Genomic DNA, 27,783 nt, shown 5'->3' with positions numbered 1-27,783 from the left:
GCTCCTTGACTCCTGCACTACATGCGTGCAGCGCTATTGACATTTTAAAACTTTTATCGCTTTTGCGCTTTTCTTGTCATTTATATTTCTTTGATGTGTTTTTACCTTGATAACATTGTCCACAGACTTGCACTTTAAATTGGGCCCCCCACCGCTTGTAGAGTGGAGCCCTTTCGTGTTATTTCCTCCCTTACTGGTGACGCTTGGCCGCCATATTGGGGGTGCTGGTTCTCAGCGCGCCACCTCTAGCAGCGCTCTAGTGCTCCGTTTGGAGAACAGGTGAGGCTGTATTTAAAGCTCACCTTTCCCGCGCAGCGGTGACGCGCAGCGGTAGCGCCTGACTCGTGCTTGAGTCGAGCCAGAGTCTGCCCGTCTGCGCCCGTCAGCGCTAAGGAAGTGCGGCGTGCGGCAGTAAACTCTCTTCCTCGTGATGGCCTCCTCCATCATCAGGTATGCTAGAGCAGATTTATTGGCCATACGGGACAAACTTTCCATATGTCCTCTTTCGCTCGTTGCGCCGCTAAGGGGTCCTTACCGGTGCACTCATTGTTGTTGGTGCCTGCCCCCCCCTTCTCGCATCTGTTCTTTAGATACCTCAGGCCACCGGAGCAACGTGCCTGGGGTGACTACTGTCAGCATATTCAGCCTAAATGTCCGATCTCTGGTCAAGCATCAGGCGGAGATCTTTGATATCGTGACTAATGATTCCCCGGATGTGTTCTTTATGACCGAGACCTGGCTTCAGGATGTGGATATCGCCATTTTAAATCTTGCTTTCCCTCCTGATTATACCGTGTTCACTCTTAACCGCGGTTCGAGAGGGGGTGGTATTGCGATGGCAGTGAAACGTCGTTTTTCCTGCGAATGGAAAGAACTAAAACTCCCGGGCTGTGAGTGTGCCCGTTTTAGAATCTCTTTTTCCCATTGTTATAGCCTTTCAGGTCTCCTTATATACCGGCCTCCGGGCTGCGATGCCGCCTTTAGGGCCGCTCTCCCGGACGTCATTAGCATTGAAGCCCTTGGCTGTGCGAATTTTAATGTGGTAGGCGATCTCAACCTACATTTTGGCTGTATATCTCAGCCTGCTATTAAGAGCTGCCTTGCCGATCTAGAAGCTTTGCAGCTCTCACAAAGAGTGACGACCCCCACCCACTCAGGCGGGCACATACTGGACCCGTTCTTTACCACCTTAGAGGACATAACTATGTGCCCACCGGTCCAGTTGTTATGGACGGACCACATGCTGGTGAAGGCATCGATTTTGGTGACAGACCCTATTTTTGTGGCACAGAACAAAACCTCTTTTTCTCGCCAGTGGAGTAAATAAAAATTAGAAGACTTTTACTCTCTACTAGAAAAGACACCCTTACCTACCTCTTTGGATGTTGATTGTGGGTATAACTTATTCTGTGATTGGATTGGAACGGCCTTGGATTCTTTTATACCTCTGGTTCGTTCCAAGTGTCGTACCAAGACCCATAGCCTGTGGTACGATGAGACCTTGGTGTCTCTTAAAAGAGAGTGTAGGCAAGCAGAAAGGCAATGGAGGAAAGCCTATGATCCTGTGCGCAAAACTTACTACCTCACTCTATCTAAGGCTTATCACAGAGCGGTCTGTCGGACGCGTGCCGCTTACTATGCGCAGAAGTTTCAGAACAGCCCTAATCCCTCTAAATTAATCTTCAAGGTCCTAAAAGACCTGACGACTAAGAGGGCTCCTGCAGCAGAAATTTGCACAGACCATCATTGTGAGAGCCTGGCTTCTTTCTTTGTTCATAAGGTGCAAGCAATCTATCGTACCTTCCCAACCACCGTGCACCACTTGGACTCTGATGTCTGTCCAAAGGGAAATGCTATGACCCTGGATAAGCTGGCCCCCCTTTCTGAGGAGGGCTTTGATTTTTTGAGCCAAAAAATTAAATCTGGCTCTCCTGCAGACCCCCTCATGCCGACTCAGTTTAAAAACATGCAGGCAACATGTCGCTCACCTTTGTTGGCCCTTATCAACAAGTCTTTGACCTCAGGAATGGTGCCCACCAAGTGGAAGCAAGCGGTAGTTACACCGATCTTAAAAAAGCCTTCCCTAGATCCTAAAAAACCCGAGAATTATAGCCCCATCTCACTGCTGCCGTGGCCTGCTAAAGTTACCGAAGCCCACGTGAACAGGATCCTGGCCGATCATCTTGCCAAAGCTAACATCTTGGATCCCACGCAAAATGGATTTCGTACAGGCCACAGCACAGAGACTGCCTTGCTATACATGGTCGAACATCTGCGCTCTTTGCTGGATACCGGACGAACAGCGGCACTCCTGTTGTTAGATCTGAGTGCCGCCTTCGATACGGTATCCCATGAGACCTTGTTGCGGCGGTTAGAGGATGCTGGGGTCGGGGGCATGGCTCTAGGGTGGTTCCGCTCCTTCCTTTCCAACAGATCTTTTCAGGTTGCGATACCACCTGGTAAATCCACCTCGCACCCGCTCACTTTGGGTGTTCCACAGGGATCATCTCTGAGCCCCACTCTTTTTAATCTATATGTGAGTCCGCTGGCTGCGGTAGTCAAACGCTGGGGCCTGACAATGGTGTCCTATGCGGATGACACGCAGCTGGCGGTCACACTAAGTGAGGACTCAGCTGTGGACGCCTTTAACTTTTGAGAGGGGTTACGTGCGGTGGCCAATTGGATGACCCAAAATTGTCTCCAATTGAACACAAAGAAGACCGAGGTGATGGTGGTTGGGAAGCAACCTGGATGGTGGAACGACAACTGGTGGCCCCCCGAATTAGGAATGATTCCATCTCCCGTTATGGAGATAAAAAATCTCGGGGTATGGTTGGACACCACACTGAGTTTCACCTGCCAAACTAAGAGGGTAGCTGCCTCTTGTTTTGGTATAATCAGGGGCGTCAGGCCGGTGCTTAAATTCTTCGATGCCCCTACTAGACAGCTCGTGGTTCAGGCCTCTGTGCTGTCTAGGATAGATTATGCCAGTGCCCTCTTAGCAGGTACGAACAAGGCAGAACTCATGCGGCTGCAACGAGTGCAGAATGCCGCCGCAAGAGCGGTACTAGGGTTGCCTAAACGTTGCTCAGTGTCCAGAGCATTGCAATCTCTCCACTGGTTGCCTGTTGCTCGTCGGATCGAGTTTAAGGTGCTCTGCCTAGCTTTTAAAATTTTGAAAGGTACGGCTCCACCTATTCTGATGAACTTATTGACCCCATATGTTCCCTCTCGATCCTTGAGATCGATGGGGCAGAATCTGTCTGTTGTCCCACGCTTTCTGCTGAGCAGGATGGGTGGCCGCTCCTTCCGAGTAGTGGCGGCCAAATTGTGGAACTCGCTTCCCAGTGAAATTCGAGCTATGGAGGATTTATTCCTATTTAGACGCGCCATTAAAACTTTTCTTTTTAACTAACACTTCTTGATTCAGTTGCGCTCTGTGATGTTGTGTATACCTTTCCTTGGCGCCAGGATTCCGCTTTGCTGGGGCAGCTGTGCGCGGTACAAAAACCAATAACATAACATAACATCTTGTGTCTTCCACAAGTGAGATACTTCGTCGCATACAGCTCTCTCACAAGCTAAGACTTGAGGGGGGATTGTGTGTATAGGTGTTTGAAATTTCGATTTCACTTTCAGCCCCATATTAATTTCTTGAGCATCCTCCAGATCCTCAGATTTGTTTTTAAAAAAATAGTGGAGTTTCAATTTTCTGAAGAATTGGCTCAGTTCACATTGAAGTGTGAACGGGTCTCCGTTGTTTGTCATTTGCGAAGCCCAAACCTTTGTTGAGTACTTGTTCCTCCAAAGGGGTTAGTGTCTTGGTTGAAAGATTCACTATGAGGGTGGATTCCCTGATGTTCCTGCTTTCTGGAGGGTTTTGGCTGTCTGGCTCCGGGTTCCTGTGTGAGGGCCTGTTTGGTCTTGCCACTGGACCCCTGGTTGTTGTGAGGTCCGGTGTCTGCCCCTGGTCCTCCGTGTGCCAAACCCTAAGAAAGGCTGTGTATTAAATGTATTGGGAAACCCTTGGAAATGTCCGGGTGGTGGTGGGTACATCAATTGTTGTTGTGGTGGATATCCCCAGGGAGTAGGTGGCCACCATTGTTGGAAATTGCTAGGTGGTTGGTTCCCATGTGGGAAACCTCTATTCACTCGCCCACGACCCTTATGAGCTGGATTGGTATTGTCCGAGTCACTGTCATCAGAGCTGGAGCCTGAGTAGTTAGACCCAAATCGTTTCCCATTGTTCCTAAACATGGGAGGGGTGTAACGTAGGAGTTGAGAAGAGGCAATGTACCCTTGACATAGTAAATAGTGGAGTCAATTTGAGGGTCCGGGTGGTGATTAGTAGCATTTAATTTCAGACTAAGGCTAGAGGACACATTAGTAAAACAATTCTACAGCATTATCCCTTTATGTACGCATAGACATATACATTCAAGCCTGGCAGAATTGAGGCATATGATTACAATCATATGAAGACCACAGCGAGTCTCAAATCCCCTGAGATAAATGATACTTTTGCATCACAGGGCACTCTGAACTCCCACCCACCCCTCCCTTTGTTTAAAATGCCCTGTAGCACTGAGAGGACCGCTGTGATGTCAAGTTTTTCTATCATAGAGGGATTGGACATGCTGGCTATTTTAAAAGCATTGAAGTCAGGATCTCCAGTGGATCCGTGTCCCGCAAGGGTCATGAGTGGCGTGGCGGAGGTTGTAGCTTCGATGGTGACTGACTTAGTCAATGAGTCCTTACAATCAGGCTTGGTCCCCCGACAGTGGAAGGAAGCTAAACTTCTCCCGCTGATCAAGAAACCTTCGGCGGACCCGCTACTTCCCTCAAACTATCGCCCTATCTCTTTACTCCCTGCCTTTAGCCAAGGTCTGTGAGAAGGCTGCTTTTCGGCAGCTGGAGAGGTTCGTGGAATCATCTGAGACTCTCCATTCTGCCCAGTCTGGTTTCCGCTCCTCTTTTAGCACCGAGACCGCGCTCGTGGAGGTCACCGAACCCATTAGGGAATGTCTGGACGGAGGCGGCAGAGCGGCTCTAATTTTATTGGACCTCTCTGCCGCGTTCGACACGGTTCCCCATGTCCAGCTTCTCTCTAGGCTAGAGGAGATTGGCATAACGAACGCGGCTCTCAGATGGTTAAGATCATTCCTCACAGACAGATGCCAACAAGTTTGGCTTCCCCACTCCCACTCCTCAGGCAGCAGGGTTGAGACAGGCGTGCCTCAGGGGTCGACTTTAAGTCCTCTCCTTTTTAATGTCTATTTGACCCCCTTAATCCACCTGGCAGAAAGGTTGGGTGCAAAAATAATGGCCTACGCCGACGACACCCAGCTTCTCTTCACATGGAATAAGGATAACCTTAGTCCAGTGGGTGTCCGCCAATGTTTGTCCTCTGTATTTGCCTGGCTTGCTCAGGCAGGCCTCAAATGCAATGAGGACAAATCTGAAATTCTATTGTATGGCCAATTCCCAGCAGACTTTAGGGAATCCATCTGGCCCATTGGATCATCGTGCCCTAGTGGCGATTGTGGGGTGGCAAAGAACTTGGGTGTTTGGTTCAGAGCAGACTTGTGCTTCCGCGATCAAATCTCGAGACTGGCGGGTACTTGTTTTGGCACCCTATCCATTCTCCGGAAGTTCTTCCCCCTTCTTCCCCAAGTGGCTAAGGAAGCGGTAGCTAGAGCACTTGTGCTCTCTCGACTGGACTACGCAAATGCCCTCTACACCGGCATTCCGGATTTTTTGATCCGGAAATTACAGGTAGTCCAGAACGCGACGGTGAGGTTCCTGTTTAATATCCCTAGGAGACCCAGCGTTCGCAAACAACTTAGAGAGCTCCACTGGCTACCAGTGGCCCAAAGAGTGTGCTTTAAGGCCCTGGTCCTTGTATTTAAAGCCCTACATGGCCCTTGCCCCTCCTATCTTAAGCACAGATTTGCTTTCTACCAGCCGACCCGCCAGCTGCGATCTGCCTCCCTCAGACATGTGGTTATTCCCAGATTCAAGAAAGTTCGACTGGGGGGGGGCAATCTCTGACGGTTCGTGCAGCTCAGCTGTGGAACAACCTACCTAAGGCCTTAAGACACTCGTCAAATTTTGCTAGCTTTAAAAAATTGCTAAAAACTCACTTATTTATGCAGACTATGTAAGCTTTCCCTTGCTCTAGCTGACACCATGACCTTTTCATCGCGCCAGGACAGTTTCGACTAACAGCACGCGCTACAAATAAACATATAACATAACATAACATTTGTTAATTAACTTGAATGAAGTGTGTGAGAGATTAAAACCAGGGTATATTACCCATATATTTAAATATTGAGAAGGAGGGCTAATAGAAGTTGCCCGGACCCGACAGGATGAATGTGGTGTGCAATGGGCCTCTACCGGCAACAAACGACAAACTTTTATGTAATCTGGATGTATGTGGTATGTTACATATCATGTAAGTGATATTTACCACACGGACTGAGGATATGGTGGATAAGATGATTGCATGCCGATATGGTAATAATATATGTTATATGTTGTATGTCGCATGTCCAGAGACGTATTCACATTATGGACCTTCTGACCAGTAACAGTGTAGTACCTTTCTAGTCATGGCAGAAAATATTAGACACAGACAGACACACAACGGGTGACTTATCATCCTTTATTTTTGAAGAGTGTGACTACAGGCATTTGCCCACTCACTCTTAGCCGATGAGATTAAATCAGGAACCAAATAGGGTACGTTGGGAAATTGTGGAATTGCAATGTTGCACCTTTCATCACTTTACATAGGCAAGCGTCTATATGTTATGTTATGTTATGTTATTTGGGTTCTTCTATAGCGCAACGGCTACTCCAGTAGGAGTGTCCCGGCGCTTTGGCGAAGAAGTCCTTTAGGGAAAGGAACATAACTGCAGAATAAACGGAACAGCGAAGTTAACTGGTAAAAAGCCAGGTTTTTAATGCCTTTCTGAAAGACAGCAGACTAGGGGCCTGTCTGAGAGAAATGGGAAGCTCATTCCAAGCGCGCGGGGCCAGGTAATGAAAAGAGCGCCCCCCTTGTCTAGTTCGCTTGATGGACGGAACGACCATTTTAGACAAGGAGGCAGATCGCAAAGCTCTGCTCGGCTTGTAAAGAGCAAGACGCTTCCTAATGTACCTAGGGCCTGAGTCGTGAAGGGCCTTGTAGGTCAGCGTCAGGCTTTTGAAGAGAGCCCTCTTGGCTATAGGAAGCCAGTGCAGTTCCTTCAACAAGTCAGAAGCACTAGCTCGTCTAGGGAGTCCATAAATAGCCCTGGCAGCTGAATTTTGGACTACTTGAAGTCTCCTCACGAGATATTTAGGGAGTCCTAGATAGAGGGCATTTGCATAGTCTAATCGCGTGAGTAGAGTGATGAGTGCCTTCAATGGAGATATGCCATGAATGTTCATGCACACTTCGTATTCGGATCATGCAGTTTATCAATAGCATTTGAGACAGTTTTTATTGCAATGACCACTGGGATGGGTGATTCATAGAACCAGGATTGCCTTCTTCATTATAAGGGTTTAATTTATTCTTTAGAATATTCTCCTAATTTCCATTTTTCTACCCGTTCCGAAAGATGCTGGGACAGATAATGCCTCCTTATTGGTTACACTCTTTAGGACAAGGGATAGATAGGCAGGGAGTCTTTAGCCCTGAAGAAAGCCCAGTGACCAGATGGGCAGATTGTTCTCAGCTGAAACATGTAGGCAACATAACCTTTGGATGCAGAAACTATTGTCTTTCATGAAACATCCAGACTTAGTTTTAAATATTGCTTTGGTACCAGTTAAATAAAAAGAAATCTTAGGTTTACTCATAGTCATTTTTTAAGTGAAACCCTGCACTTGTACAGAGGAACTTCTTATCAAAAGCTGCCATTTTTTCTTTTTATTGAGCCCATTCGAATGGTTTTTTTTGTATCTGAATGAGAAAAGGCACTATGATGAACCTTGCCATCAAGTGACTGATGACATGTCTCCTCTTACGCGTAAAGATATTCCTGTAGGTTGTTATGTTAATCCTTAAATAGAGGACTTACTGAACTTCGGGCCATTGCATTTTTGTGTATTGAATTGGTTGTGACTGGGAGACAGTGTGAAAGTTATGGCATTCTCGCTTGGTGTGAAACAGAGGATTATATACATAACATCTAAATTTATATCATCAATGACATCTATATGACAGCACCTCTACGGTTGCCAACAACATCATGGATGGAGTTACTAGTTGTGGAGTGTGTGACAATGCAGCTCAAGGTTGGTCATGAATGACAGAGCTCAGACAGATTTTCAAATCTCCATGTGATATCAACGCAATATAAATGGGGATAATTTACAGAATCAGTGGTAATCCTGAAATATTGACATTGTTCTGAAGCTGTTGGACCAATGTTGAACACCCTTGCCACATGACACGGGTAACTGTACAATCAACAATACTAATTTCTCTAAACCAATGTACGTATTTTTGACACAATTGGTGCCCTCTTCACATGTACCATATAAAACAAATAAAGGAGGGATGAGGATTAATAGTTAGCAACGCCATACACCCATACTCCTCCAAAGTCAATGTATAAACACAGAGGGGGCAGTTCCTAAAGCTAGGGACAGTGCAGGCCCTAAAAGATTAAATAAAGGGTCCAACCAGCCAGATCATGGGGGATCCGAATGATCAGATCAGTGCCCTCACACACCAGGTAGGGTGTAATGCTTCATTATTGAGCGCGCCTCGTCAGGCCAGAGTTTCAATGCCTGATGGGCCCCTCAATGGGGGCTCTTTGGCAGAGAACTCCTGATCTACAAGCTGTATGATGAATGCAAGTGATACAGGGTGGTGATTTAAAAGAATTTAAGGTAACCAAGAGAACTTTATTGAAGTGGCAGTCCCTTGACATGCTAAAAACAGAAAAGCTTTTTAAGGTGGTAATGTACCCTAATAGCTATGTTGTGTGTAGAGTAAGGTCAACATGTTTCATATCTAGAATGCCACAGGGGGTCAATGGCATTTCATCAGGACCAGGATTGTACCTCCCTATAAGCTAAGTGAGGAAAATTGAATTTTGCCCTGTCATGTGTCCCTACGTGTTCCCCATCGTATGTTATATGTGCATGATTAATATGCATATTTCCCCCTTGACCGAATAAAGACGCAATTATAGTTGTGTCCAACGTTAGTATGCCAATTATCCAGTCCTCCTGAAAGCAACATGAATTAGGCTTTTAGGCCTATGTTGCCAACGTCTTTACATTGTGCACGTTAAATCATCGAGTTGTCCCCGTTTCTAGGCCTCATAGGGCCCGGACACCAGATTCGAGCCTCAAGTCTCCTGAACCACTCCGGGGAGCGATGCAGCCCCGCCCGCATCCCTGACCCTTCACTTACTTTCTGCCAAGCAGCGCGATGCCCGGCCTGGCCTGCCTGCCTGTCTGCCAAGAATATGTTATGCCTATAGTTATCAGTTCAGCTCCCCGGCTTCAAATTCCTAGCTAACGAACCGCATAAACATCTTCATCTATAGTCTAGTCTTCCTGTCTCCAGGCAAGAGAATTACTGAATTAATATCCATAGAAGATCCATAGCACACGCAATACATGAAGAAATATATGCATGCACTAGCCTTAGTGACAAGTAGCCTTTACCCTGATGACTTTTAGATTCAAGCAACATGTACTCCAAACACAAGATATCAGATATGCTATAGGTACAGGTCGTTCTGACATCCCAGACTTTAGTCTCCTCTTCTAGTGCTAGAAGTCAGAGCCCCCAGCTCTCCCCAGTTACACGTCATGGCCCGTTTGCACGCACCAGTAGGTTAAAGGTTCCAGCTGCCCATGAAGCCCCCTCCATGTATCCACCCATTTATGACACTTCGGTGACGTTTACATCACATGTCTCCGTGCACGCCCTGTGCACGCCTTCTTGTTACGCCCATATGTTCTTATCTTCCGTTTGTCACTTGTTACGCCTACTGTATTCAATGCAATTGTACTGTTTTACTATATACTGTATGATGTTAATGAGACGTTAGCTGTCCCTCTTTTCCCTTTGTCCTGTGTCTGTCCCTTCCTGAACCTTTTCAGGTGATGGAACCCGATGGTCCATTGGCTCGAGCCATCTAATTAAAGCCCGTATGACTCAGATACCACGGATTCTGCCTCTTATTTATTGAGCTATCCTTTTCAGTTAATGCATAGAAAAATAGTACCGGTAATTATTTATTTATTTACCACATAATGGCGCCCGAACAGGGACGAGCCCCTTCCCCACGCGCCGGCGATGTAACGCAGGCCCCCTGACCCTTCTACAGCCGTGACGGACCCCTACTGTGCACGTGCAGATATTTCTGCTTCAAGTCTCCCTCAGGCCCGCGGAGGAGACGGAGACTGCGGTCCGGCATCCAGACGAGGCGGTGAGGAAGGCGGATCGTCCCGACCAGAGCCCAAGCCGAGAGAGCAAGGTCAGAGGTATCCGGAGGCCCACCTGTTTCGGAAGCCCGAAGCCCGAAGCCCGAGGCGCATGCGTAGTGCGTAGCAGTAACCAGACGTCGTAACAGTCCAGTCCAGTCCGAGGCCTTCAGTTTTGCTTCCCGGTGAGTACCGTTGCTGGGAACGTATCTAGACGGGTTCATTAATTTGTGCCCGGTCCGACGGGTTTGGGTACACAGATCCGGTCCGACGTGTTCACTTAGGTGGATACGGTATGATGTGTCTCTTTAGGAGACCGGTATGTTCTGTACTGTTTTAGCAGTGCATCCAGTAATTCTAGTAAGTCTGTTCTCGAGAAATTCAAGTATTATGTTTTCAATGTATTAGGTACTATCTGTTCGAACTGTTATTAATGTGTTTTTGATGTCGTGGTATGAGTGATTTGTCTGCTATTCATTACTGTGTTCATTGTGTATTGTGTTCAAGTTCAAGTACGGTTCAAATATGCCTTTGTTTTCGAAGTTACGTCAGATAAAAACCAGAAAAGGGTTACTCGAAGAATCAGTTCCTGTCCCTCCCAGGGACAGTCCTGGACATTTCATGTATCATAAACATGGCTTAGATGCCATACTGTATCTAGATTTATGGGTGGACTACACAAAAGATCTCGAAGAGAAATATAGATGGCCTGTTTCAGGAACATGGGATGCCGAGTGCATCATGAGAGTAGAAGAAGCATTATGGAAAAAGAAAGCCAGACAATCCCAGAAAGATGCCATAGAATTGTGGCGTAAAGAATCCCATAAAAGAACAGAAAAAGATTTCAGAAAAGCCGAATTAAGTAGGGAATCCTCCGAAAAAGCCCAAGAAAGGGAATTACTAGAAGAAGGTGAACGAGTTAGAGCAGAACAGTCAGACAGACAGAGAAATGCCCTTATTAAAGGTATGTATCCCCTTCTCGCCGAGGGTTTGCCTAAAGCGACCCCGGAAACACTCTGTAATTTACCGCCACCATTGGTCCCGACTAAGCTACGTCATAAACCGACCGCAGCTGAAATCTTCCTTTCTTCCTATTTAGACGACACTGTCCCAGAATATGCTAATACGAATCCTACTCCGCCAGTTCAGGTTCAACACCCTGTTAATAATGTAATTACTGTGCCTCCAGCCGTGGGTCCCGGGAATCCTGTCCATGTGCCAGTACCCCAGGACCAACCCACATTACGTACACCTACTTTACCAGTCACATTACCGGCAGCCGCACATTCAGTATTAATTGACGATTCTGGTTCAGGAGGAGCAGGGGGAGGTATTCCTATCACCCCGCCTCAAACAAAGCGCCTGACGCTGAGAGACGCAGCATTACAGCGCACGCCAAAGGTGGCTACGTAAGAAGCCCTCAAAAAGTACCATACTGATTGTAGATATGATCCAGTGCCAGGTGAAGATCACATGATATTGTATTCCGTACGTTTACGACGAGTTGCAAACTTTTTGATTACCATATCAGATATGAAAGAACATTTAGACAGAATATATCATTTCATTCGAACAGGGGAGAAACCAGAAAGTATTCACAAAGCCATGGCACACAGGAAAGTCGAGACTCAAAGCATGATTTTGCAATTTTTAATAAATTGTTTAATAAGAGAACAGGATCGTCCTGATAAAGATCCAGAAGGGATGAAAGTCCTGACAAGATGGAGTGACAATATAGCAGACGGAAAACACAAGACACAGAATAGTATAGAAACCATGTACAGAAAGATTCGTAAAGAAATTATAGGCATACACGAAAGGGAGAAAGCAAGTATAATAGCAGAGAAAGAGAATGACTCTTCAGACGAAGATGTAGACAACGAGAATCCCACCAGAATAGCGTATGTAGGTAGGACAAGACCTTTTGATAGACACACACGTCTAGACTACAAGAAAGCTTTTCCTCCTCCCGTACCAGAACAGTGTTCTCTTGAACAATTGTTCCAGGCTACCGATAAAGTTCTGAAATTACGAATAGGTTACAGTGAGCTTAGTACCATGCATGAACAGGAACTAGCCCGATCAGCAGTTCGATGGACTAGTGATTCTACCACGTATTCAGACGAAGTAGTGGCCCAAATGTTTCTGAAGCTTCCCCCAGACGAACAGCGACTGGTGGGTATCTACATGATCCAGCACCTCATTACACTGTATGAGAGTCAGCATTCTGATCCAGGTCCTTTATATAATGTACTGAACGAGTTACTCCTAAACAGATGGAAAGGTCTAGGTACCGATTTAATTAGCGTCATTTTAGAACAGCGCCACAAATACAGAACGTTCCTGACTCCGCATTTTGTTCCTGTTTCACCCCCATTCTACATAGATAGACAGAATCCGTTGCGAGAAGTGCATCCTGTTAAGGGAACGGGGGGTGAGCTCGAACGAGTATTTGTTTACACCCCTATAACGAAAATAGAACTACTAGAAATGAAAAAGTTAGTGCCCTGTCACGATAAAGATCCAGCAGGGTTCCACCGAGAATTAAAAGACATGCTCCGTATGGGAGAATACACGTATCCCGATATCATCAAAATGTTAAAGGTCCTGTTGCCTGCGGGCATATATGAAAAACTCAAAGAAAAAGAATGGGAGGTGGGAGAGAAAAAGATTGACTGGACCGCGTTAGAGAACGAAGATAGTACACGAGTCCCAGGTACTGGTCTTGGGGATAAAGCCAAAGAATTGCCCGAACTGTTAATACAAGTCTTGCCAAGATTACTAGCCACGAAAAAGGAAGACTGGGATGCCATCTCAGCCTGTAAACAGAAACAAGATGAAGACACTAGTGATTTTTATTCCAGATTTGAGAAATGTTTCATTATTAATAGCGGTTTGAAAACAAGTAGTGAGTCGTATCCACATCTTTTTGTTACCAAACTAGTTGAGAATTCCTTACCACAAGTTAAAAATCGAGTATTGAAGGTCGAGAGTACATGGCAAGCTAATACCCCGTCCCAAATGCTACAGATGTTACAGTATCACCAGAATCGAATAAGGGAAGAGCAAGAACACGAAAGGAGACGTATGAAAGATACGAAAATGAAAGTACTAGTTGCACAGTCTGTTCCAGCAGATAGTCAGAAGAGGGGTACGAATCAAACTAGTCATTCTGCAGCTCCCGTTAAAGGGACATGCAATTACTGTAAACAGCCAGGTCATTATATAAACGAATGTGCAGTTCTGAAACATAACATAGCTACAGGTAAAACGAAAGAGAGACCGCGTCCTCCTAGACAGGAACATGTTCCGCAAAATTCGCAACCACCGCAGAACGCACAACAGACAGTTACAGTACCGCAGCCTATAGCTGCCACACAACACGTTACACAACAGATGTACCAGTACGCACAGTCAGATTATCCAGAATATCAGCAGTATTCATGAAACAGCCTAGAGAGGGAGGTTGGCTTGCCTCTCATCGAGGTTCCTGTAGATCAAGAGGGTCCCTATGTACACAGTCAAGTATTAGGGAAAGACAGAAAGTTTCTGATTGATACAGGGGCAAGTAGGACTACCATCAGTCATGACGAGGTTCCAGGGGCTCCACTCTCAGGCTCAAGAAATGTTTCCCTGGGTTTTTCAGGAAAGCCTATCGTTAATGAAATATCGAAACCAGTTACCCTAGAAGTAGGTCCATTGTCCCGAACTACAGACTTGTTACTTACGAAATCATGTCCTGAAAATTTACTTGGTATTAAAACATTGAAAGAATTAGGAGCTGTAATTTGCTGTTCTCCGGAAGGAGTGAGATTGTTTTTACGTGATTTTAAAGGTCATTATGTGTTACGAGATTTTGATCCAAGATTACTGAATGTACCACAGCATTTATGGGCGCACGGTCCAACTGATGTAGGTTGTATGCACATTACACCATATCGTGTTACTCTGAAACAAGGTGTTGTATTACCACGAATCCGACAATACAAGTTACCCCCTGAGGCTGTAGCAGCCTTATCGAAAATTGTTGACGAGCTCATTGCTCAAGGAGTAGTTGTAGAAACTGACTCCAATGTATGTAATTCTCCTATCATTCCGATTCTTAAACGTACTGACCCAAATGCACCTCCTGTTTATCGATTAGTGATTGACCTTCAATGAACTCAATAAATGTATCATACCTCAGTACCCAGTGGTTCCAGATATCTCTTCCCTATTGACTGCCATTGATTCTGAAGCAACGTTCTTTACTGTTATTGATCTCAAGAACGCATTCTTTAGTGTCCCCATTCATCCAGACAGCCAGTTCCTTTTCGGATTCTGTTTAAATGGAAGAAGTTATAAATTCACACGTGCTCCTCAAGGTTTCACGGAAAGTCCTAGTATTTACAGTCAAGCACTTAAACGACAACTAGACAGTATTCACATGCCAACTGACACTGCCCTGCTCCAGTATGTCGATGATCTATTGATCACAGCCCGTACAGAACGTGACTGCGAACGTGCATCACTGACAGTCTTGTATTTTCTGGCAGAAATGGGGCACAAGGTGTCCCCTTCGAAACTGCAATTCTGTGTCCAGCAAGTGGTATACCTTGGACACTTGCTGTCCAAGAGGGGTAGACAGTTGACACCTGACCGTATTCAGTTAATAGCACATCTTCCACAGCCCAAGACACAGAAGGAGGTACGAGCTTTTATCGGCCTCACTTCTTATTGCAGACAATGGATCCCTCAGTATGCATATCTAGCCAAGTCACTGATACAGTTGACAACACAGGAGGCAGCCACATCGACTGTCCTCCCTTGGACCCAGGAACATACACTTGTTTTCAATGAGTTAAAGAAAGCTTTATGTAATGCACCTGTTTTAGCGACACCAAACTACAGTAAGCCTTTTACACTTTTTGTCACTGAACGTGAAGGTACAGCATTATCTGTTCTTACACAAGATCAAGCAGGACAACACAAGCCTTGTGCTTATTTTTCTAGCACATTAGATCCAGTAGCCCAGGCTCTGCCTGCGTGCCTCAAGTCGGTTGCAGCCACAGCTCTAGCTATCAGACAAAGTGATTCCATAGTGTTAGGACACTCCCTGACAGTACAAGTTCCACACTCCGTGGAAGTTCTTTTAAACCGAACACAGACTCAGCATTTGACAATTGCACGTTTAACAGGATATGAGTTGACACTGTTTCAGCCACACATAGAAATCAGACGCTGCAACATATTAAATCCTGCTACATTGTTACCCTCGATTACATCAAACCCTGCCACACATGACTGCGTGGAAGTTATTAACACCATGACAAAGCCAAGACAAGACTTGACGGACATTGCATTACCTGACCCAGACCTGACACTTTACGTGGATGGGTCATGTATGAGAACAAGTACAGGAGAATTAGTAGCCGCGTATGCAGTGACTACTGAAACTGAAGTTATAGAAACACATCGTATTGATACCCTGTCTGCTCAAGCAGCAGAGCTCATCGCTCTGACCCAAGCCTGCATACGAGCTAAGAACCTGAAAGTAAACATATACACAGATTCACGTTATGCATTCGGAGTCGTTCACGACTTTGGAGTCCTCTGGCAAGAAAGAGGTTTCATGACCTCTCATGGAGCCAAGATTCAGCATGGCCCCCTCATTCAAGCTCTGTTAGAAGCAATACATTTACCGAAAGCCATTGCCATTATGAAGTGCAAAGCACATACGAAAGCCACTGACACTATTTCCCAAGGTAACGATCTAGCAGATCGAACAGCCAAGCTTACAGCTCAGACTCCAGACATTCCAGCTAACACGACAAAGACAGATGTTCCAGATCAGACGACTTGTATGACAGTTAAGGACCCTACACAAGACGTACTAGACATACAGACACATGCTACCCCAGACGAAATCAAGAAATGGTCTGAACAAGGAGGGGTCCAGACAGATCAGGGATGGTTGACGAAGGGAAAAGCCACATGGTTTCTCCCCGACTATATGGTTCAAGTCATTATTAACACAGCACATAGTCCAGCACATTTAGGAGAAAAAGCTATGTTAGACAGTATCCAGAACCTTTGGTTTAACAAGCATTTACGAGCAGCAGCGAAGCAGAAAGTGCGTACCTGCATGATCTGTTGTCAGTTCAATCCAGGAAAAGGTGTTCCGGTGGAACAAGGTGGATTCCATCCTCCTGACCACCCTTTTGAAGTCCTCCAGATGGATTATATTCAGATGGATCGATGTCGAGGTTTCAAGTATGTCCTCGTAGTTGTATGCGCTTTGTCCAGATGGACCGAAGCATATCCAGTTCCAGATTACACTGCCGCGACCACTGCCAGGCAGTTGGTTTGTGAGTTTTTCCCACGCTATGGTTTGCCCAGGGTCGTGTATTCAGACAACGGACAGCCATTCTCATCCGAACTCATGAAACAAGTATCACTTTTGTTAGGATACCAGTGGAAGTTCCACTGCGTACGACATCCCGAGGCAGCTGGCCTCGTCGAGAGACATAATCAAACTCTGAAAATACGTATAGCAAAGGTTTGTGCCGAGAAAGGTGTAGATTGGATGGTAGCACTGCCGGTTGCCCTTTTCTATATGAGAATGGTCGCCCACTCCCGATCAGGTCTGTCACCTTTTGAAGTTGTGTTTGGTCGTCCCCCAAACATGTGGGGTACACCTATGCCACGTAAAATCACCGATGTTGACAGTAATATGCTGACAGATTACCTAGCTTCCTTGATGTCTGCACTACTCTCTTGTCGTTCACAGGTCGCGGCTGCCTTTCCAGACAACACCCAGGTGAAACCGCACGAGGTCGTTCCAGGCGACCTGGTCCTCGTTAGGAATTTTGATCGTTCAAGCCCACTGGAGCCCCGCTGGAAGGAGCCGAAACTTGTTCTAATGACCACAAGGACTGCCGTGAAGCTGGAAGGCAGAAAGGGCTGGCTACACTCCAGCCACATCAAGCGTTTCCATGGACTCCGTCCAAAGACTTTTCTCAAGGACTGCCCCGATACTGACTCTAAACTTCCCCTGTTAGAGAAAACTCCGCAGCAGGAGTATAAACTCAAGTTAAGGTCTAGCAAGTCAGACAGTTTAATTGTTTAAGTCCCTCTCGGGTGAAGCGGTTAGACAGGTTCCTGACATGTATGAGATAGACCCCCATAGTGAGAGAGTTAGACGAAACTCCAAGAAAATACGTTACTGTAAGAATCTGCGCAGCAGATGTGTTGTTACACTATTGTTTATGTTATTTCTGAGTCTTACGATCACATGTATAAGTTATGTTTTACATGTATTTTTTCCTCCTCTTGGTTCGCATGTACATCTTTCCTCCAATGATACAGTAGAGCACACATTTAGTGAACTACCCCCTCACGAGTTATCCTACCGACTTGCCATGCGCAACAATACTTTTATCCGTATGTTACACTATTCACATCAGACCAGCAATGCCACTAATTGTTGGGTGTGTGGTCGACTCCCCCCTTTCCAGACACCGAAGGGAGTTCTGCCACTCTTTCCCTATCCGTTTTCACACAATGGTTCGTGTGGAGCATGGTTTACGATAACATCATCCTTAGACGATAAGTCCCTTTTGAATAGAACATGTTTCCCAGACAAGGAAGGTCTTTCCCATAGGACAGGGTTAGATCTAGAAAATGAAGTATATGATCTAGGTAATTTCTCCTCCAATTTCATGGTTTTGAATGTTCAGTCCGAGAATACTCTAGACTTGCCAGCTATAACCGTTCTACCAGTGAAAGGCGAGTTATGTGTTAGAAAGAATGGTTCAGTACATCTAGGACACAGTGATTGTAATACTGTGGTCGAGTATAGTGACAGTGGGAAATCTTCTTTCAAAGCCTCACGTCATTCATATTTTGTATGTGGTCAGACCGCATATGTACGTCTGCCCCTAGATTGGGATGGAACATGTTACATTGCCTTCCTACTGCCACCAGTTTTTCTAGCTCCATCCGATTATCACAGAAATACACATCTAGTACACATCAGACATAGAAGGGAGATCGAGTCCCCAATTGTCGATCAGACTGAAACTGCATTAGAACAGTATACAGATTTCAATAAAGGTTTCTTTTTCTTTATAGGACCTATCCAGAATAGTAAGCTAATACGCAGGTTAACCAGAACCCTTGAAGCAGTAGTGAATGAGACTACTTCCGCCCTAGGTAACTTAACAGAAGAGCAATCTGCTATGAGATTTGTCGTTCTTCAGAACCGCCTTGTTCTTGACGTCATACTGGCCGATAGGGGCGGAGCTTGTAGAGTCATCGGATCTAGTTGTTGCGTTTTCATTCCTAATAACGCACCGTCTGTATATTCAGCAATAACAAGACTTCATAAAATAGCCCACCAGCTACACCAGAATCCAGGCACCTGGACATGGTCCGGTTGGCTCTGGAATATAATATCTGCCTGGGGATGGAAAGTACTGTCATTTCTGGGTGTAGGAGTAATGATCATATTCAGTTGTTGTCTCTGTTTACAATGTGGCCCTGCGATTTGCGGCTTGTGCGCTACCTCTTGTATTCCAAGTCCAAAGTCCTATTCCCAGAAGATAAGAGACGAGCAAATGATACTGTATGAACAGATAGATGGTATCATGAATATTGATGTTTCCTGAAGGAAACGTAGGGAACAAGGAGGGAATGAGGAAAATTGAATTTTGCCCTGTCATGTGTCCCTACGTGTTCCCCATCGTATGTTATATGTGCATGATTAATATGCATATTTCCCCCTTGACCGAATAAAGACGCAATTATAGTTGTGTCCAACGTTAGTATGCCAGTTATCCAGTCCTCCTGAAAGCAACGTGAATTAGGCTTTTAGGCCTATGTTGCCAACGTCTTTACATTGTGCACGTTAAATCATCGAGTTGTCCCCGTTTCTAGGCCTCATAGGGCCCGGACACCAGATTCGAGCCTCAAGTCTCCTGAACCACTCCGGGGAGCGATGCAGCCCCGCCCGCATCCCTGACCCTTCACTTACTTTCTGCCAAGCAGCGCGGTGCCCGGCCTGGCCTGCCTGCCTGTCTGCCAAGAATATGTTATGCCTATAGTTATCAGTTCAGCTCCCCGGCTTCACATTCCTAGCTAACGAACCGCATAAACATCTTCATCTATAGTCTAGTCTTCCTGTCTCCAGGCAAGAGAATTACTGAATTAATATCCATAGAAGATCCATAGCACACGCAATACATGAAGAAATATATGCATGCACTAGCCTTAGTGACAAGTAGCCTTTACCCTGATGACTTTTAGATTCAAGCAACATGTACTCCAAACACAAGATATCAGATATGCTATAGGTACAGGTCGTTCTGACATCCCAGACTTTAGTCTCCTCTTCTAGTGCTAGAAGTCAGAGCCCCCAGCTCTCCCCAGTTACACGTCATGGCCCGTTTGCGCGCACCAGTAGGTTAAAGGTTCCAGCTGCCCATGAAGCCCCCTCCATGTATCCACCCATTTATGACACTTCTGTGACGTTTACATCACATGTCTCCGTGCACGCCCTGTGCACGCCTTCTTGTTACGCCCATATGTTCTTATCTTCCGTTTGTCACTTGTTACGCCTACTGTATTCAATGCAATTGTACTGTTTTACTATATATACTGTATGATGTTAATGAGACGTTAGCTGTCCCTCTTTTCCCTTTGTCCTGTGTCTGTCCCTTCCTGAACCTTTTCAGGTGATGGAACCCGATGGTCCATTGGCTCGAGCCATCTAATTAAAGCCCGTATGACTCAGATACCACGGATTCTGCCTCTTATTTATTGAGCTATCCTTTTCAGTTAATGCATAGAAAAATAGTACCGGTAATTATTTATTTATTTACCACATAAGAATGTAGGGCCCAAAGATGAATGTAGGATACCCACTTAAGCAATCCATACTGCACTTGCTGTGATACAGAGAGGCTGATTCCACCTATGAAAAAAGAGGCAACGGACCTTGAGGGATCTGCTGACAACCAGATTCAAAAGGCTGACAATGTCTCACCTGTAGTCCTAAAGGAACACTGTGCTGCCCAGTTGGTGCAGTGCAACCAAATTGAGGGGAATTATTGCCCCAAAGAATTAAAATGCAAAACAATTGTAAACATCCCCTTAGAGACTGACTAAGCGCTAAGAATGATGATTTACCACAAAAATGCTGTAATAAAACTGGCTATGATTAATCATGTATTTATAATACCAATCGCTATCCTCATACATTCGTGGAAATATAGTTAAAGAGAGGGTAAACGTACCCAATAGTCAAGAGAGAAACGCCCCTTAGGTGAGGTAGAGGGCCACGACTAGCTGCAGACAAAGAAAAACTGGGACAAACCAAGAAGTACCAGTAAGTATGGAGAAAAGGTGCCAAATATTAAAATATGTTAAGTATTAGGAACATAAACATAAAAGCTCAACACAACACATGGATTAACTCAGGTGGAACTCGTTGTATATTTGCCTGAACCCTACCCTCCCCGAATGTCTGACATAATATCGAAGTCGAAAATATCGACGTCAAATATATCGGAGGCGGAATATCGACGTCAAGAATATTGAAGTTCTATCTACATTAAGGTAAGTACAAAAATATTGGGAAAAAATATCGTAAAAAAATATCGTTTTTTTAATCTTTAAAAAATAATATAAAATTAAATAAATAATACATATAGTTAAAATAAACATCGTTAAAAATATGTTTAAAGTTATAAGTAATATATATATATAATGTAAAAAAATAACCATATACATAGAAAATATATACTTACTTAATAATATTGACAATTAATTAATCTAATAACTTATAAATTGTTAAAAAACATTGTATAAATTATAAATACATACATACATATACAAAAATATTATAAATAAAAATATCAAAACTATAACAAATTATAAAAAATGTATTTATAAACTACATTATCTAAAACTGTTAATATTGGATAGCGTAGGGGTAAAAATTACTGTTCCAACTCCAGAGAGTGCAACAGTAGGGAAAGTGTTGGATAGTGCAGGGATTAAAATTATTATTCCAACTCCAGAGAGTCAACAGTAGGGAAAGTGTTGGATAGCGTAGGGGTTAAAATTACTATTCCAACTCCAGAGGGTGCAACAATAGGGAAAGTGCTGGATAATGTAGGGGTTAAAAATACTATTCCCACTCCAGTGAGTGCAACAGTAGGGAAAGCGTTGGATAGCGTAGGGGTTAAAATTACTATTCCCAGCTACCCCAAAACCCATACCCGCCCTAAAAATTAAAATACTCCATTACTTACCTTATAATGCGTTGTAATGGCATGCATTGTAGTGACATGCGCTGTAATAGCATGCGTTGTAATAGCATGCGTTGTAATAGCATGCGATGTAAAGGCAGTTGTGTTGTAACAGTTGTGTTGTAAGAGTAGTGCGATGTAATGACTGTGTTGTAATAGATGTTTCCCGGGTGGCTTGGATTCTGACGAAGCCAATTTCTAGACTTTTGTGACCTTATGTGGAAACCCAAAGGTTGCTTCAACAAAGATTTCTTTCAAAGAATATGATTATTTGAACGGTATAGGAAAATTGTTATGAAATGTTTGTAAAGACGGGGGATTTGAAACTGATTTTGATCACTGTATTTCTAACTTTTTTTACATATAGAATGTCTTAATTTGACTATATGTTGTTTATTTCACCAATCTCCAACATGCTAGTTCTATATCACCAAATCTATTCATATATCCTGATAAAATAATTATTTTAGAATGGAAAAAGGTCAAATTAAATATTACTATTGCTACACATAAAATGATGTCCAAAAGCTTTGTCTTATCCTCAGTGAAATAAATCAACTTTCAGGGCAAACTATGTTTCCATCGATCAAGAGACCTCTTGATAAATTGCATCACTGTATCACTGTTTTCACCATAGAGATACCCTCACATCCATGTGAACAATGTGTAAAAATGTCATTCCTATGTAATGATCAAAGGCATGTGTGCCATAGGACCATGTGTAATAAATATTGACAAAGCCAATAGATTTTGTTTTAATGTGCCAACAGATAAACACAGGAAGTCACAAATGCTGTTTGTATGCATTTATTAGATTAAAGGCTTCACCATAAGCTTTGCCAATGCTGGGAAAAAGGTAGCAAAGAATTGCTATCTGTATAGAATGCATATAGGAGATAAATAATGAAATAGCTAGTAGCATGAGATGTGAGAGTAATACTCCTCTGGGTAACCCAAATCCCACTCTGTGTAGATTGTAACAAATTGATAACAATATGTCTAGCAGACTCACGGCCTGGCAAGCCAGATCTACAGATATTGAATTGAACTTTGTGGAACTACCAGGACCAGCAAGGTGAGAAAGGGAGTAAGGACAAGCTTGGTCCAGGCGCAAGATGACATGTAACCTCTTCTTAACGCACACACTTATTTTGTCTCCCCAGGCTCCTGTGTACTCTTTAAAAGTCACTGTTGTACAAGCAAAGAACGTTTTGGCAAAAGATGCAAATGGTGAGTTTTTCCAACAGCAAATGTTATCAGTGTTTCTGGTCAATTTTGCAATATTAACTAATATTGATTACGTATTCTTTTAGTGTCTTGAGGCATATGTGAATATCTCACTTGACAATCAATTGGTGCTCATTCGAATATGTGAAAATGCATACAAAACATATATCAGATACAAAAAATTATTCTGTATGACGTAGTATTCATATGTTTTTTAGACCATAAGTGGGTATGACGGTGTATTTGTGTGTGTGTGTATGTGTGTGTGTGTGTGTGTGTGCAGGCACACGTGAGCATTCAGAAACACAGAACACCTTTGTACATCACTGCACAAAGATGAATGTTATCAACCTTGCCAATAACAGGGTCTGTCTAATCCCAGGTGTTGGTGGAACGAATTATATTTGCTCCCATTCTGGCACCTAAATTTATTAAGAGTTGAGCAGAAATAACACTGGGCCATATTATCAAGGCTGTTATGGTGTTAACATGGGCTTCTATGGGAATTAACAAGGGCGTATTATCAAGCCCATTATCGCCGTTTTATCGGCAGTTTCCTGCCGATAAAACGGCGATAATTTTAACACCGGGTCTTGATAATATGGCCCACTGTTCTGTGTTACTAGTCGAACCAGGAAAAGATCGCTAATAGCACATATACAATGCACACAACTGGCTCCCTCCCACAGTAAGCAGCAACATAAGTCTGTTTACCTTGGCGGTGGTCACTGGGTTTTAGTATTGTTGCAGCAGTGCCATCAAATGTTTTTTGGGGTTGCCACTGTAAAAATATTTCAGGAAGCAGTTGGCACTTGCATTCGAGCCTTTAAATGAGTCCAGGATCTTGTGTAAGCATTAGGACCAGGTGAAATTTCACCTACAGTAGCGGAATCTGGCGTATATAATAGTAAATTCCGTTCCGCTCGCGGAATTTGTATAATTTCGCCTTCCGCGGAGAACGCAAAATTGCCCAGAATTCTGCGTTCCACGACTTCGCAAAATTGTTTGCTTGTTTGCGTGCTCAAAATGCGTGTTCGCAAGATATTTCCCACCGAGCTCGCAAACAGCAATTGCGAACAGGAAAAAAGCACCGTGAACAAGCAATTCCGCGTGTTCGCGGAATTTCTGCATGTTTGCAGAGATTTTTCACCATTTTGCGGAGATTTGCGTAACACGATTACGCAAATTCCGCTCACCCCTAGTATATAATTGCTGGCATTTCTCGTTAGGCTTATTATCCAAAATGATTATCAGAAAAACGTGCTTGGATCTGGCGGTCCTGGATAAGCGTTAGACAACCATGATTTAAAATAAATGACATGTAACCTTCTTTTACTTCATTAATTGCTTACATTCTTGCTCACCGGTGCTAACAGAACTTTTTAACATTTACTAAACTGTGGCCAGTTATTTGTTAATCAGAAGAAGGAACAGTCTCTTTGGACTTGTGTCGGTTGGTCATTACACGAAGAAGCTACGGATGAAATCACTAGTACTGGTGCAAGTGAGCTCTGTGAGGACTGAAGTGCCTAGATCAGATGTGGAATAACCACTTGGCTCATGGCTGTGGAGGTTATTCTTTTTTTTTATTTACAAGCTAAATTTTGTTCCTTAAGGTGACGCAAGGCAGTAGCTTTATAGAACCTTTAGTGATGGCACCAAAATACTACACCAGGCTGAAAAAGGCCTTTTTGCTGCTATTTTTAACTTTGCCGACAGACTGATCACACTGAACTAGGGAAAGAAATCTTTGTTGTTCCTTTCAACACAATTCACATCCACCAAAACCCATCCTTTATCGGCGTTCCCTTAAAACTGGGTTTAGATACTATGGCCTCTCACACTGAAGGTGGAAACAGTGAGCAGCCATGATTCTCTGTGGTTCCAAGCTTTGCTGACTGCACCTCACGTGTTAACTTGAAGAAAATCTGAGCTACTTGTCTGTATTTCAGACACTGTACATAGGCACTCGCCTCTGCAACCGAGGCAGAGCATCTGCTCATCACAGGCTCCTTGTCTGAGATGTTTTCCAATTACTTATTGATTCACCTTTCCTCAGTTCACAGATTTCAACAGAACAGCAAGCGATAATTGGACACCAGTAGACTTTATAAATGCTTTTAATTGGAGAGGTGAAAATGCTTGCATTCATTATCTCTGCTTCTTTGCTCAAAAGGTAAGATCATGAAGCCGCTTTAAGGTGTCCTAGAATGTACCCGTGCTCCATTCCTCCAATGTGTGCGAGCCCACTTCAGTGGAGAGCAGGAGACCTGAAGACATGTCAGCGACACTCAAGAAACCGGGTGCAAAAACACCCCTCTGAAAATAATAAATCACCAAAATGCAACACTATCTATTTCTGTATTATTGACACAGGGAAGTTGGGGACCTGCCATTACATTAATTTGCTGTGAGTTTTCAACCCAAAAGAAGGTCAAAATAAACATATCAGCCTAATTAGGGCCAGACTAGGGAACCATACACAGCCATGGAAAAAAATGCTCAAACCAGCCCCGCTCTCTTTGTCTCCTCGTGCAATATTTTTCTTTCCATCCATCAGCGGCGGGTCCTCTGATATGGCGGAGGAACGTTGCCCCCACCCGCTAACAGCCTCCAAGACGTGAAAAACCGAACTATAATAAAACAGGTTTATTATCATTTTATTATTCAAGTTCTGGGCCGGGCCGAGTCTTTGGGGCAGGTCCATCGCTGTGGTAGTCACCAGGAGGAGTGGTAGGTGCACTGCTATCAGTGCACACGTGGGTTTTGCCGGCTGTCTCAGGATGGCCAAACTATCATGCACACTGAGATGTCTCCAACCCAGCTGCGTTGCCTGGTTGGAGACAGCAAATCACAGGCTCCCAGTCTCACTGGGAGCGCAAATCGAGGACGCTCAGGCCAATCCTGACACTGCTCTCATGCATGAGAGCAGCACCAGGATTGGCCACAGGGGAGAATGGGAGCCTGTGCTGCGGTTAGGAGCAGAAGAGCGACAATGCGACTGAGCAGAGCAGGTAAGTTATTTTTTTTTATTTTTGTAATGTTGTCGTCTGTCTCCTCCCAGCCCGCCCGCCCTGCCACTCTGCCCTAATACCAGCTGCTACTGCCCTCCATCCTTTCTCTACTTCTCTCCTCTCACTTCCCCCACTCTGATACCCTTCTTGAAGCCTTGCGGTGCCAGAGGCAGTTTACCTCGGGCTACTGGCGGAAGTAGTAGAGGCACCGGAAGCAACCCTGGACTTTGTGAAATGCCTCTAAGGGCTCGGGGATTGGAGAATGCCCGGTGGAATAAAATGCCTGTCCGGCCTTGACTACAATGGATTTTTTGTATCATTTTGCAACATGTTTCGTTGCCAGGAATGAAAAACTGAATTTAAATGTGTAATGGGGCTGCTAAAGTATGTTGTTTGAGTTTCAGATCCAGAAAATATGTTATATTTTGCTGGTGAGTTTGAGCTGCAAGTACTTTACTTTGACATTTGAATTCTGGGCAGTACGAAATGTAGACAATGGTCCAGACAGAAATGCATTGAGGGAGATGTCCTTTCCGGAAAATTGAATGCAGAATTCCACCTTGTTTATATTCCGTAAGCCTGCGGCTGCAAAACATGCATGAATTCACCCTTAAAGATGGATAGATTACAACATTAACTTTCACCCAATGCTGGGTCACTCAATCAATTCAACCTGGACACCAACCCCACACTCAAGGAACACATTGTGAGGAGAACCAAGACAACCTGGTGCCAGATCTCTGCTAAAGAAACAGAAAAATATCCTCCAGAAAGCTTCAGACTCGGTTTCAAGCCCTTGAATGCACATGTCTGAATGGGAGCCACTCCTTGTCCTCTGATGTACCAGACTCCACGCTGTCAACCATAGCGCCATTCTACAAGCTACATAGAAAACACCACTGGGTATGGGCTCCCAACAGTAAGGCCAAGCCACTGACCAACTAGAAAACTAAACAATTGTCAATACTGTTCTCTTCAATCCTTCTTTTTTGACAATAGCACATTAGAATTAAACACAATGTGGGTACAAGACTTGTAGTTAAATTTGAATTAATCACTTTTTTATTCTTACTTCAAATACATTTGTTGGTTAAATTTCACCAATTTAGCATTTTAGACTCCTACAATCAACATACAAAAACCATTTTTACAATAAAAAAACACATTGGACTATGCATATTCAAAATTCATTCAACACTCACAATTAATCTACACATCCCACATTCGACTGATTCACTCTCACACACACACGACAACAAAACTCTATTTACAATTGAATATACAATGATACATATAATCAAAGCCATAGACAACAATTTTTTAATTTCAACAATTTATAATGATATTATATTTGGGGTTTTTATGGCTCAATCTAGTGGTCTACGCGTTTCGAACTCCTACTCGGTAGGGAGTTCTCATCAGGACCTCTCAGCTTATACTGGAGTGAAACCTGGCTATATTGTACCCGACGTAACACAATCAAATACACTACAAGCGTGCACCTCTGGCTTTGAATCTTAATTGTAGAGACTTTATCAGGGGCCTGTCTCCTCTCTATCGATTGTAGGTACGGACCCTCTGAAGAACCTCAGAGTGTCTCTGTGAAGCGCGGCCCAATTCGCGCAGCGTGTGCATTCACTGGCGTGCTGTGTCATTCTACAAGCTACAGCATGCCTCATCAAGGTCCGGAAGAAACATTACCATATAACCCAACCTGATGGAACTCGACCAGCTTCCCTTGCAGCCAGCACCATCTAGAATATCAGAAGCATCCTCTACAAGCCATTATTGCAGGTGCCAGGGCTCGC

The 27,783-nt window shown here is 44.3% G+C and overlaps 1 protein-coding gene across 1 annotated transcript in view; it reads left to right on the top strand.

Annotated features, from left to right (window-relative positions):
- BAIAP3 (BAI1 associated protein 3) overlaps positions 1-27,783 on the top strand; it is a 1,057,809-nt gene that overhangs the window by 655,241 nt on the left and 374,785 nt on the right. Inside the window, exon 7 of the mRNA XM_078664937.1 lies at positions 22,898-22,964. Within this exon, the coding sequence (XP_078521063.1) occupies positions 22,898-22,964 (67 nt within the window). The remainder of the gene's footprint in view (positions 1-22,897; positions 22,965-27,783) is intronic.

The sequence above is a fragment of the Lissotriton helveticus genome, chromosome 10 (assembly GCF_964261635.1).
Source record: "Lissotriton helveticus chromosome 10, aLisHel1.1, whole genome shotgun sequence".
NCBI lineage: Eukaryota > Metazoa > Chordata > Amphibia > Caudata > Salamandridae > Lissotriton > Lissotriton helveticus.
Note: the sequence above shows the minus strand (reverse complement) of the source record. Positions and strands in the feature narration are given on the sequence as shown.